At 39.4% G+C, this 13,660-nt stretch overlaps 1 protein-coding gene across 2 annotated transcripts; it reads left to right on the plus strand.

Moving 5' to 3' along the window:
* The first annotated feature begins 7,214 nt into the window (after positions 1 to 7,214).
* Positions 7,215 to 13,025, plus strand: LOC129824902 (gastrula zinc finger protein XlCGF17.1-like). Of its 2 annotated transcripts, none has more exons than XM_055884460.1 (2): positions 7,215 to 7,793; positions 9,637 to 13,025. In XM_055884460.1, the coding sequence occupies exons 1-2, from the start codon at positions 7,439 to 7,441 to the stop codon at positions 10,458 to 10,460; spliced, it is 1,179 nt and encodes a 392-aa protein (XP_055740435.1). In that variant the 5' UTR covers positions 7,215 to 7,438; the 3' UTR covers positions 10,461 to 13,025. The 2 variants fall into 2 exon arrangements, with proteins under 2 accessions (XP_055740435.1, XP_055740436.1); XM_055884461.1 differs by having other exon boundaries at positions 7,215 to 7,784.
* The last annotated feature ends 635 nt before the right edge of the window (positions 13,026 to 13,660 follow it).

Genomic DNA, 13,660 nt, shown 5'->3' on the forward strand with positions numbered 1-13,660 from the left:
AGGGAAGAAACCTCACTGCTGCTCTGATTGTGGGAAACGTTGCAAATCTTCATCAGAACTTAAAAATCACCAGCGAGTACACACAGGAGAGAAATCTTATAGCTGTGATTAATGTGGGAAGATTTTTACTACATTTAACAATCTGGCTATACACCAGAGAACACACACAGGAGAGAAATCGTATAGCTGTGATCAATGTGGGAAGATTTTTACTACATTTAACAATCTGACTATACACCAGAGAACACACACAGGAGAGAAATCGTATAGCTGTGATCAATGTGGGAAGATTTTTACTACATTTAACAATCTGACTATACACCAGAGAACACACACAGGAGAGAAATCTTATAGCTGTGATCAATGTGGAAAGAGTTTTACTCAGTCAGACTCCCTGAAATCACACCGGAGACTACACACAGGAGAGAAATCTTATAGCTGTGATCAATGTGGGAAGAGTTTTACTACATCTAGCTATCTGACAGTACACCAGAGAACACACACAGGCGAAAAATCTCGTAGCTGTGATCAATGTGGGAAGAGTTTTACTACATCTAGCCATCTGACTAGACACCAGCGAGTACACACAGGAGAGAAACCTTATAGCTGTAGTCAATGTGGGAGGAGTTTTACTCAGCTAAACAGCCTGAAAGAACACCAGAGAACAAACACAGGAGAGAAATCTCCTAGCTGTGATCAATGTGGGAAGAGATACTCTGGTAAAAGATCTCCGATCAAGCATCAGAAAAAACATACATGAAGGAGTTGAATTTGAAAATTCATGATATCAATGAAATAATGTCTCAATATAGAATGTTTTAACATTGTAGTAGGAGTATTTTAATGATGTCACATTGTAGAACCCTAAACGTTTGCCCCCTGTTCTATTGATTTCAGCATGATAAGTATATTAGACTCTGGGAAAATCCAGGCTCTGAATTGAAAGATTATTATTTAACAAACAGTGACTAACAAAATAAGAGCTGTGTTACACTTACCATGTTGGTGACCCACTTGAATCAAAATGCAACACTTCAAAATGTAGCGAGCTGTTTTCTACAAATTGAAAAGGTGCTTGTTTAAAAAAATACAAGTAATATGATAATTATTGCAGATGTTTGTGTATGTAGTACATTGCAAATTGTCTTTATTTCACTACTGAAGAAGCATGACTCAAATCACCTCATATTTCAAACATTCAGCCTGACAAAAGATACATGTTTTATGATTCCATGCCTCACTATTAAATGTATTATTGCCAATACATATTAACAAAGGGGTGGAAAGTTACTACGGATATTAGGGGTTGGTTGCTGATTGTCTCAAGGGTGTGTAGTCAACAAGTTTTGTGTTTTGCATTTAGCCAGTGCGTTGCCATTGATCACAATTTATTTTGACTGAACGTTTTTCGGTATTGGAGATGAGTTTTGTTTGGGCTCATTCCAAGGGGACGAGAGTTCTAGAAGCTAGGGGGGGGGGAAATATAGGATATATTTGTTGTCTTAAGGGGGAAGGTGTTACAGGCTTACTGTTTTTCCATTTATGTTTTGAGGTTTGGACTTGAGCACGTAGGGCGCACTGATTGGTGTCACCTCGTTAGTCAGTATGTGTTACACCTGTGCTGGCTTGTACATCTCGTTAGTGGGACGGTGTTTCACCTGAGCTGGTCCAGGTTATATTTAAGAGTGTCAGGCCCAGTGCTCCAGTTGTCTTGATAGATGTGGAGAGTCAACACCTTTAGTTGCTCCACTTTTTGGTTTACTTGTTGTCTTTAAGTTTGTTGTGGATTTTTCTTTTGTTTGCCTCTTCTTGGGCAGATTTAGTGGGTCTCATGGTGGGTGTCTTTTAGGTCCCAGTTGTTACTAGTCAACTTTCAGTGGACACCCCCATAGTGTCTTTCAGAACCCCTCCTAAAACCCCACCTGTTTAGTTGTGGTTGTTGTTAGTGACTCTTTGTTAGTTCCCTCTTCTATTTAAGGGACTTTTCTGGTTTTCTTGCTGGGGAACGTAACAACAAACAATGTAGTAAAACAAGCTTATATTTTGGGTTGGATGTTGCATCCAATTCTTAGTATTTTAATCAATGGCATTTCCTTAGAATGCTCATTAGTCTTTCAGTTAATATTTTTTATCCTCTTATGTTTGTTGTGGTAAATATTTGTTTTATATGAATTTATAAGTTTCCTGTGAAGCCATTGTGTTGCATCATGTCTGAAATGTGCTGTATACATATAGCTTGATTTGATTTGAACATATTGCCAAACAAATGAACCTAATGACCAACCAATCAACATACTCTTGCTAAACCAATGAATAAATATGTGCAAAAGCAACACATCTGTGTCCATCTTAGTATGAAAAACAGTATAAAGTCAAAAATCTCCCACTATGTCAAAATAGTGCACGCTATGTACATTAAGTATCACTTTCCAACCAACCCAGTGCATTTGTTGAAAATGAATATCTTTGAATTCAACAATATGTTGAAGAATTAAACTACTGAGAACTGAAACAAACAGATCAATCACACTTTTCCAGCCTGCTGAAGGTGTGGTGGAGTGGTAAACATCACCCCCGGCTCTACCAGGGGCTTGAGGTGGTCTCCCACAGCTCTGCTTATGTCATGTTTTGTGGCCTTGCCGTTCCATTTCTTGACTGCCCCTGCAACACAGAAAGAAACACATGTAGTCATATTATATAAAACACTCAAAGTAATGGATATGGTGCATCTAGGGCCTCAGTTACTCCTGGCACCTAAATGTGACTTCTGTCATCCGATCACTCCAAGCTGCATTAGGTTCAGATCTACCAGGATGGGCCTTTGACATAGTCTGGATGCAGTCATGCCACCAAATATGCATAAGCAATGTAAAGAGATGGGGTGAATGAGTGGGGAAAAGTACATTTTACACAAATGACCTAAATAATATCAAAGAACAAATGTGTGTGTCTGAGGGGAAAATTACATTCATACAGGTGAAAGGGGTGAGAAATTACTCCAATATCAGTGGACAATTTCCCTTTTGCTGACGTGATGAACCACTAAGGGGACATAAATATTTACCATCTAAACGACATGTGACCTCTCACCTCTCTGGCTGTAGAAGTGTTCTTCCAAACCAGTCCCTCAACAGCTCTCTGACTGAGCTCCACCCTCACTGGGTCTTCAGAGGAGAGGAAGGCTGAGAAAGGATGGAAGGATGAATGGATCAGTCAGTCAATAAAGTGTATAGCTGCTGTCTATGCTGTCCGACAAAATCACTATTTTAGTAGTTCATTAAATAAGGCTTTGTGACTGCTGAATACCAACTATCAATCACTTAGATCATGTATTTTCAGGTAGAGATACATCCTTGGGACGTCCCTAGCCCATTGAAGTTGACATTTAAAATAGTTAAGGTTTAGGGTAGGGATGTCCCAAGGATTCCAGATAGCATTGACCATTGTGCATTATTCTGCCTCTTTTACATAACAGGTCTAAAAGAAACACAGACAAGACAAGTAGGTATGCAGTGCATTACGTTCATTGTAGTTTAAAAAATAGCATCTAATTATGCCAATCTGTATGTGGGGTTGTTTGAGAAGAATGTGATTGTCAGCCCTAACAATCCATTCTAGCACCTCATCAAGTTCTGAAAAAGGTTTCATTGATGACGTGTTCCTTCTATTCCAGGGCACAGCAGAGGAACTTCATCGATTTCACTCTATCAATACAAGCAGTGAACATCTGAAATTCACCCTCACCTTTGATGTGCATTAAACAAGTTATCTGGACATTTTTATTAAGAGGGAGGGGGGTGGCTTTAGCACAGACCTATACAGGAAGCCGACGGACAGGAATTTCCTGTTACGCGGAGACAGCTTCCACCCCAGCTCTCTGAGATACATTGGTATCGAACATGTTAAGACTCCCGGGGAGAGGGTCACGTAATGCAGCGAAGCTAGGAAGAAGCGTGACCGAGAGCTCCCAATAAATCTTTAACAACTTATCCTAAAACTTGATAAGTTCACCCATACTGATTACTACACTTTAGCCAAGTGTGTGGTGATATTCCTAGGGAAGTCAAGGGAAGCACTGAAACAGGCCAAGAAACGACAAAGAATGAACCTCTGACCATGGCCTCCTCAGAAACACAAGATGGCATCATGACATCTTAGGAAGAAGCTAGGCTAGCTCACGTCCTCAAAGCGATCAAAGAAGGCAATGACTCTCTCACAACACAATTTAGCTTGAAAACGGTTCAGCTGCTCCATCTCAGGACAGTTGGCTGAGTTCAGCTGCTCCATCTCAGCACAGTTGGCTGAGTTCAGCTGCTCCATCTCAGCACAGTTGGCTGAGTTCTGCTGCTCCATCTCAGCACAGTTGGCTGAGTTCAGCTGCTCCATCTCAGCACAGTTGGCTGAGTTCAGCTGCTCCATCTCAGCACAGTTGGCGGAGTTCTGCTGCTCCATCTCAGCACAGTTGGCTGAAATCAAAAACTCCAAGCTAGAGGGAATGGGGACAGAAGGACAAGCTAGAGGGAATGGGGACAGAAGGACACGCTAGAGGGAATGGGGACAGAAGGACAAGCTAGAGGGAATGGGGACAGAAGGACAAGCTAGAGGGAATGGGGACAGAAGGACAAGCTAGAGGGAATGGGTACAGAAGGACAAGCTAGAAGGAATGGGGACAGAAGGACAAGATAGAGGGAATGGGGACAGAAGGACAAGCTAGAAGGAATGGGGACAGAAGGACAAGCTAGAGGGAATGGGGACAGAACTACAGAAACTGTGCAAAAACAACGAATACCTGATGAATAAGGTCGACCATTTGGAAAACTACAGTAGGCGAAGCAACATTAGAATGATCGTCCTCCGCGAGGGCTGTGAGGGGACGGATCCCATTGATTTCTCTGCTGCCATTATCCCCTCCCTACTGGGCAAGGAACATTTAGCTGAACCTCTGGTTATCCAACGGGCACACAGGTCACTTGGCCCTCGTCCATCCCCTGATCAGAACACACAACCCTTCCTCGTTCGGTTCCTGAGGTACCAGGACAGAGAGAAAGTTCTCAGAACCGCGGCCAAACATTTCAAGGAGAAAGGAGTGATTCTACTCAACGGGGAGGCGATTACATTTTTTCCAGACATGAATCCCGTGATTGTCAAACGTAGGAAGGATTTCGACCAGGTAAAAAAATAACCTCCAAGAACCTTCCCTTTGAGCTGCTTCAACCTCCGACGATGAGAATCATCAATGGAGGACAGAGAAGATTCAAAACGCCCAAAGAAGTCACAACTTTTCTCTGCAGACTGCAGGCGACAGGCTCAGGACATGGTTGATTGGCTAGCGGACCAGGTTCATTTCCCTGCTAGCTGGGCTGTGTCCCACTACCCTGCATTATTACTGCTAGCTGGGCTGTGTCCCACTTCCCTGCCTTATTACTGCTAGCTGAGCTGTGTACCACTACCCTGCCTTATTACTGCAGAACTAGTAGGACTGCTTTGCTGGATTATACTATAGCTTACTGACAGATCAATGAGGTTAGATCCCAATAACCATGTAAACATAGCTTACTGGCAGATCAATGAGGTTAGATCCCAATACCCATGTAAACATAGCTTACTGACAGATCAATAAGGTAAGATTCCAATACCCATTATAATATAGCTTACTGGCAGATCAATGAGGTCAGATCTCAATACCCATGTAAACATAGCTTACTGGCAGATCAATGAGGTTAGATCTCAATACCCATGTAAACATAGCTTACTGACAGATCAATGAGGTTAGATCCCAGTACCCATGTAAACATTGTGTCTTTGGCCATTCATCATTAATGTGATGACTTTTGTTTTATCAAATTAAAAGAACAAGAAGGCCCACACACTGTTTACAAAAGCTTTGTTAAATAACAAGTTGTTGTTTGTGTCACACTGCTTTGCTTTATCTTGGCCAGGTCGCAGTTGTAAATGAGAACTTGTTCTCACACTGGCCTACCTGGTTAATAAATAAAGGTGATTTAAAAAATATATTTTTTATATATTTTTTAAAACATTGATAATGTCTACACTGTATTTCTGATCACTTTGATGTTATTTTAATGGACAAAAAGTGTGCTTTCTGTAAAAAACAAGGACATTTCTAAGTGACCCCAAACTTTTGAACGGTAGTATACATCTACATGATGTATTCTTACACCATGTAGGAGCAGTATAGATCTAGTCTGTTCATTATATACATCTACATGATGTATTGTTACACCATGTAGGAGCAGTATAGACCTAGTCTGTTCATTATATACATCTACATGATGTATTGTTACACCATGTAGTAGCAGTATAGACCTAGTCTGTTCATTATGTACATCTACATGATGTATTGTTACACCAACAAAAAAATGGGAAATTATATTATTTTATACTAATATAATTGCTCAGAGAAAGAGATATAGTTTAACATGTAATTCTCAAAAGGTAGGGGTCTGAATTATTGCCACCCATGTTTTCAATACTCCAGCACCCTCCCCTTGGGAAGATAATGACACTGAAATTTTTTATGAGGTTAGAGAACACATTGGGAGGGATCTTAGACCATTCCTCCAAACAGAATCTCGCCAGGTCCTTGATTTATTTTGTCTGCGCTTGTGGACTGCCCTGTTCAATTCAAACCACAGGTTTTCAATGGAGTTCAAGTCCGAAGACTGAGATGGCCATAGAAAAATGTGGATGTTGTGCCCAATTAACCATTTCTTTGTGGATGTTGATGTGTCTTGCTGGAAGATCCACTTATGGCCAGGTTTCAGCCTCCTAGCAGAGAGGAAACCAGGTTTTGGGCTAAAATATCCTGGTGGTGGGAAAAGTTTATTTATTTATTTTATTCATACATTTTTGCTCATTTTTATCAAGGGTATCAATAACTAGGTGCTTATTTTGATATATAGTTAGTTTACTGAGTCAGATATACAGATGTGGAGTAGATATAGAGTTTGTTTTAAACTCTCATAAAAAATCTGAACTAATCAAAACAACACTTGTTGCTCTTTGTACGTGTTGATATAATATTCTTATTTAATGGAGAGGAAAAAAACGTTTCCTTAAACTGCTTTATAATATTATAAAAAAATAGTTTTCCCTCCTCAACTGCGTTTACTCACTCCAGACAGCAGATGGCGATATGTGTCTTTCGGGCGATGTTTCTAGTGTGACGTATAATCTAGTGGACGGAACGCTTCTTTAACAACTGCAGCCACCTCGGCAGCTCGCTAGCCAACAAAGTCGGAACATTCAAGTTCTTTAGACAATTTCGTGGTTTATTTGCCACTATGATTTAAACATACTTATGTGGAAACAACTAGCTACCCCATTTAATTTAATATTTACGTTGTAAGTCAACTAGCTGGCTGGTTAAGTTAGCACTAGTCTATTCGCTAATGCTAACTAGCTATTATCCACGACCATGAGCTCACTAAGGTACTCTCCTCCTGCTAAAGAAGAGGTCTGCTGGACTGAGAAAGAAGCTCTCATGAAAGACGAGGAGGAGGAGAAGGATGTTACAATACAAAAACAAGTAGAGGGTGAGGCTGTTACCGTGAAAGAAGAAGAGAAAGAAGAGGAAGACGCATTCAGAGTGAAAGAGGAGGAGGATGTTACTGTGAAAGAAAATGAGGAAGATGCAGTTTTTGGAGTGGAGGATGAAGTGAAAGAAGATGAAGACGTTTTTGGAATGAAGGATGAAGAGGGAGAGATCACTGTCACTTTAGAGGAGGACGAAGAAGAGAAGACTGGAGAACTGATTAACACAAGTAAATACAGTGAGTACTATCTTATAAAACAGGGACATTGATCTAATTAACACCAGCAAATACAGTGAGTACTATCTTATAAAACAGGCAAACTCTGCAGTTGTTGAACTATAGTGTGATTTTTAAAAGGGCATTCTACACTTGAATATGTTTTTGTACTGTCGGAATTGTTCCTGACGTCCTCCAGTGATTTTTAAACTTTTCCTGTTGAAAAGTGATATATAAATACAGTAAAGTATAAACACACTAAAGGGGAAGATTTTTTTTTTTATATAAATCAAGTTGGCTTGATGGGAGTTGTGATGTCATCCAATAGGCGACAGATCTTCATGTGAATATTCATTATTCTTTTTCAAATCCTTCATGTTCTGTCAAGTTGGTTGTTGATCATTGCTAGAAAGCCATTTTTTAGTCTTGCCATAGACTTTCAAGACGATTTAAGTCCAAACTGTAACTAGGTCATTCGGGAACATTCAATGTCATCTTGGTAAGCTCCTCCAGTGTAGATTTGGCCTTGTGGTTTAGGTTATTGTCCTGTTCGTACAGTTTTTTGTATTCAGTCTCTGAAATGCACTCTACCTACGTAACATTTAGTGTCTTCTTATATTACACTGGGAAAACAGTTTTCATGGGCACAGAAATCCTAAATAATTTCAGAGTTTACTATATCCAATGGTTGTAACTGAGAGTCACCTTAACTTTATTGACAACACCCAAATCGATACTGTCATTAATGCAGTTCTTCAATAATTACACATAGTACTTCATTTTGTAGCTGGTTAGTTACAGTCACATGTTCAACTATCATCAGCTGATCCAGGAAATCATTTTCTGAATTACAGTCAAATGACAAACATCACGACATGGGTATATTTGTTGTTAGGTGAAGTTATGGGTCGTACAGTAGGTCTATGTTGTTGCTAGCTGAGGTTATGGGCCAATTTCTAAACACTTAGTGTACAAACCCTTATTGTCAGGCTGATGGCAAAGCTAGCCAAATAGCATTTCTCTGGTTGAAGTGTTTTTTTTTGTATAAAGCAGTTGATTTGAGACAAAAACACAAACATTACATTAAGCAGGAGATTCAAACGAGCCTTACAATTATAATCTAAAAGTAATGCGTATTGCATTCATAAGTAACCTGTAAATGGAGGATATTTTTGCTGTCAGCCTATGAGAACTCCCCTGAGTTTTCCCCCACGGTGGTGAACTAGTGAATAGACACAGAGCTTAATGTAAGTTTCCTTGAGTAGCACTCCTGATCTTGCGCTGATAGTGCGCTGTAATATTGAGAATACATTGTGAAAAACTAAAATCTTCGTTCACCATTTTTGCTCCAACCAGATATAGTACATCCATAACTAGTGGTTTCCTCATTACCAGATATACAACATCCATAACTAGTGGTTTCCTCATTAGCAGATATACAACATCCATAACTAGTGGTTTCCTCATTAGCAGATATACTACATCCATAACAAGTAGTTTCCTCATTAGCATGGAGGAGTTTTTGCAACCAAATTGTGTGTGCATCGCCCTCGTGCGGCCATCTTAGCAAACACAGAAAGGGGCCAAAATTGGAGACCAAAAGTCATCTGGCACACTGACTAGAGTTTCAACAACACAAATAACTTATTTCTAGCCTACAATCATCAATGTTACTAATAATGTGAAAACAAGACAATATTTGACTATTCTTGCTCATTTTAAGACAATTGTAAAATAGTTGTAACATTCATTACAGACTTAAATTGTTTACAACATCATGGCTACGCTGTTGGCATCACCTTTTACAGTGGATTTCCTCTGTTGTGGGCCTTTAACTGTCTGTCTGACTTTGTTGTTCACACAGGAGAGAGACGTGGCTATCGTGAATCCTATGGGGAGCCTCAACAACCTCATGATGCTGATGAGGCAGAGAAGAGTCTCTCCAGATCAGAACACCTCAAGAAACACCCGCAGAGATCCACAGGGAAGATAATTCACTGTTGCTCTGACTGTGGGAAGAGATTCACCTCCTCATCGGGCATTAAAATTCATCAGAGAATCCACACAGGAGAGAAATATTTTAGCTGTACTCAATGTGGGATGAGTTTTACTACATCTGGCTCTCTGACTTTACACCAGAGAACACACACAGGAGAGAAATCTTATAGCTGTGGTCAATGTGGGAAGAGTTTTGGTCAATCTAGTGATCTGACAGTGCACCAGAGAATACACACAGGAGAGAAACCCTATAGCTGTGATCAATGTGGGAAGAGTTTTATTACATCTAACATTCTGACTCGACACCAGAGAACACACACAGGAGAGAAACCTTATACCTGTGACCAATGTGGGAAAAGTTTTACTGAATCTAGCAATCTGACTCGACACCAGAGAACACACACAGGAGAGAAATCTTATAGCTGTGATCAATGTGGGAAGAGGTTTGGTCAATCTAGCGATCTGACAGTGCACCAGAGAACACACACAGGAGAGAAACCTTATAGCTGTGGTCAATGTGGGGAACGTTTTGGTCAATCTGGCCATCTGACAGTACACCAGAGAAGACACACAGGAGAGAAATATTTTAGCTGTAATCAATGTGGGAAGAGTTTTATTACATCTAGCATTCTGACTCAACACCAGAGAACACACACAGGAGAGAAATCTTATAGCTGTGACCAGAGATAATCTGATAAAAGATCTCTGATCAAATATCAGAAAATACATAGATGAAGGAGTTGTTTCATGATATCAATGAAATAATGTCACAATGTAGAATGTTTTAACATTGTAGTATGAGTATTTTAATGTCACAATGTGGAAGCCTAAACGTTTGCAGTTTATCAATTGATTTCAGCATGATATGGATATTAGCCTCGGGTAAAATCCAGGCTCTGATTTGAAAGAGTACTATTTATGTGATTTAACAAAACGTGACTAACAAAAAAATAGTTATGTTACACGTTGGTGACCCACTTGAATCAAAATGCAACACTTCAAAATGTATCTAGCTGTTTACTACATTGGTGACCCACTTGAATCAAAAATGTAGCTAGCTGTTTTCTACAAATTGTCCTCTAACCAGTGATGTACACATTATTCCCAGATTCCGTGTGGTTTTTGAGCTGTTAGTTTTAACAGGACATGCAACCTCATCTCCCTCCTCTCGCACAGTTGATTTCAACATAATATCGATGAGTGATGACAAATAAGTGTTGTGTTCCTTTGTTCAGCGACCCCTACATTTAAATGCATCACTCCAAAATGTTGCTGACTGTCTTCTGCAGGTTGTCCTCTAACCAGTGAGGTGAAAGATATCTCCAATTTCCATGTGTTTTTTTAGTTGTGCTAATTTCAACAGCACTTACAACCTAATCGAAATCAGTGATTTATTGCTTCTTGTCAAAACAACAGCGTTTGTGCAGTTTATAAGGTGCTTGTTTAAAAAATACAAGTAATATGATTATTGTGGCAGATGTTTGTGTATATAGCACATTTTATGTATATAGCACATTTTATGTTTAGGTTTTTAATTTATCCCAAACTGTTTCTACATATTGGTTATTGATTTGGACACGTTAAAAATGTGTTTTGACATTGGCCTATTCCACCTAGCAAAATGTAATTGAAAAGAAGATTATGCCCGATGTCCAATATACGTTCGTTCGGTTGTAGGGGAAAGTTGAAAATATGTATTTTCGGGTAGTTTTTTCAGTGACTTGAAAATAACTTAATTTCAACTTACTTGCAAGTAGCCTAGTGGTTAGAGCGTTGGGCCGTCATTGTAAGCCAGAATTTGTTCTTAACTGACTTATTTACAATGACTGCCCAACGCTCTAACCACTAGGTTAGTGGTTAGAGCTCGGGATTCAATCCAGCAACCTTTCGGTTACTGTTAAATGAAGGTTAAAAGAAAGAAAGAAATACACATGGACGCAGTATAATACATTTCTCTATTAACAATCTTACATCACTCCAGTATTTCTTGATAACATTCAAGTGCTAATTGTCTTTATTCCACTACTGAAGAAGCATGTCTCAAATCACCTACTCATATTTCAAACATTCAAAATATATACATTTATATTATTCCATGCCTCACCATTTAAGTTAATTATTGCCAATACATATTAACAAAGGGGGGTACATTTGATCAGAATTTATTTTGACTGCACGTTTTTCCGTAATGGAGATTAGTTTTGTTTGGACTCGTTCCAAGTGGAATAGAGGCTAGTGAGTTTTAGGAAGACGAGAGTTCTAGAAGCTAGTGAGTTTTAGGATTCTATAGAAAGAAAAAGGAGAAAAGATACGATTGTATATTATTATTTAGAAATACGTGTTTTTAATTGTTGACAGCCAGTAGACACCATGTTTATGTTGTAGAAGGTGAAGCATTGTAGTTGATTTATAATGTGAAATGGAAGTTGTTTCTGTTGGTGGTAAGCTAACTTGTCAAACAAAAATATAGGATATATTTGTTGTCTTAAGGGGGAAGGTGTTACAGGCTTTGGTTTTTCCATTTATGTTTTGAGGTTGGATTGGTTAGTCAGTATGTGTTACACCTGTGCTGGCTTCTCCATCTCGTTAGCAGGAAGGTGTTTCACCTGACCTGGCCCAGGTTCTATTTAAGAGTGTCTGGCCCAGTGCTCCAGTTGTCTTGATAGATGTGGAGAGTCAACACCTTTTAGTTGTGCTACTATTTTGGTTTGCTTCCTGTCTTTAAGTTTGGTGTGGATTTTTCTTTTGTTTTTCCTGTTTCTATTGGGTTGCATCCATGTCTGCTGTATAAATAAAGCTTGATTTGAACATATTGTAAGTCAAATGAACCCAATGACCGACCAATCAACAGACTCTTGGTCCATCTTAGTATGAAAAACAGTATCAATCCCACTTTTCAAGCCTGCTGAAGGCATGGTGGAGTGGTAAACACCACCCCCGGCTCTACCAGGGGCTTGAGGTTTACTCCCATAGCTCTGCTTATGTCATGTTCTGTGGCCTTGCCGTTCCATTTCTTGACTGCAACACAGAAACACATTGTCATATTATATAAAACACTCAGAGTAATGGATATGGAGCATCTATGGCCTCAGTTACACCTGGCACCTAAATGTGACTTCTGTCACCCGATCACTCCAAGCTGCATTAGGTTCAGATCTACCAGGATTGACATAGTCTGGATGCAGTCAGGCCACTGAATATGCATAAGCAACGTAAAGAGATGGGGTGAATGAGTGGGGAAAAGTACATTTTACACATGACCTTCATAATAAATCAAATGTTATTTGTCACATACATATGTTATTGCAGTTGTAGCGAAATGCTTGTGTTCCTAGCTCTAACAGTGCAGTAATATCTAACTAAATGATGGTGTTCCTAGCTCCAACAGTACAGTAGTATCTATCTAAATGCTTGTGTTCCTAGCTCCAACAGTGCAGTAATATCTAACAACTTCACAACAAATACCTAATACACACAAATCTAAGTAATGGAATAAGAATATATAAATATATGGATGAGCAATGTCAGAGCAGCATAGACTGAGATACAGTAGAATAGGATCAAATACAGTATATACATATGAGATGAGTAATGCCAGATATGTAAACATTATTAAAGTGACTAATGTTCCATTCCTTAAAGTGGACACTGATTTCAAGTCTGTGTATGTAGGCAGCAGCCTCTCTGTGTTAGTGATGGCTATTTAACAGTCTGATGGCCTTGAGATTGAAAAACAGCTTCTGTCTCTCGGTCCCAGCTTTGATGAACCTGTACTGACCTCGCCTTCTGGATGATATTGGGCTGAACAGGCAGTGGCTCGAGTAATAACAAAGAACAAATGTGTGTGCCTGAGGGGAAATTCACTTTCATACAGCCAAAAGGGGTAAGAA

Source organism: Salvelinus fontinalis, chromosome 27, assembly GCF_029448725.1.
Source record: "Salvelinus fontinalis isolate EN_2023a chromosome 27, ASM2944872v1, whole genome shotgun sequence".
Taxonomy (NCBI): domain Eukaryota; kingdom Metazoa; phylum Chordata; class Actinopteri; order Salmoniformes; family Salmonidae; genus Salvelinus; species Salvelinus fontinalis.

Excerpts from the sequence above, each read along its gene's own strand:
- LOC129824902 (XM_055884460.1), top strand. The coding sequence starts at position 7,439 with ATGAGCTCACTAAGGTACTCTCCTCCTGCTAAAGAAGAGGTCTGCTGG. Across the intron at positions 7,794-9,636 it reads GATTAACACAAGTAAATACA|GAGAGAGACGTGGCTATCGT; the intron begins GTGAGTACTATC and ends TTGTTCACACAG.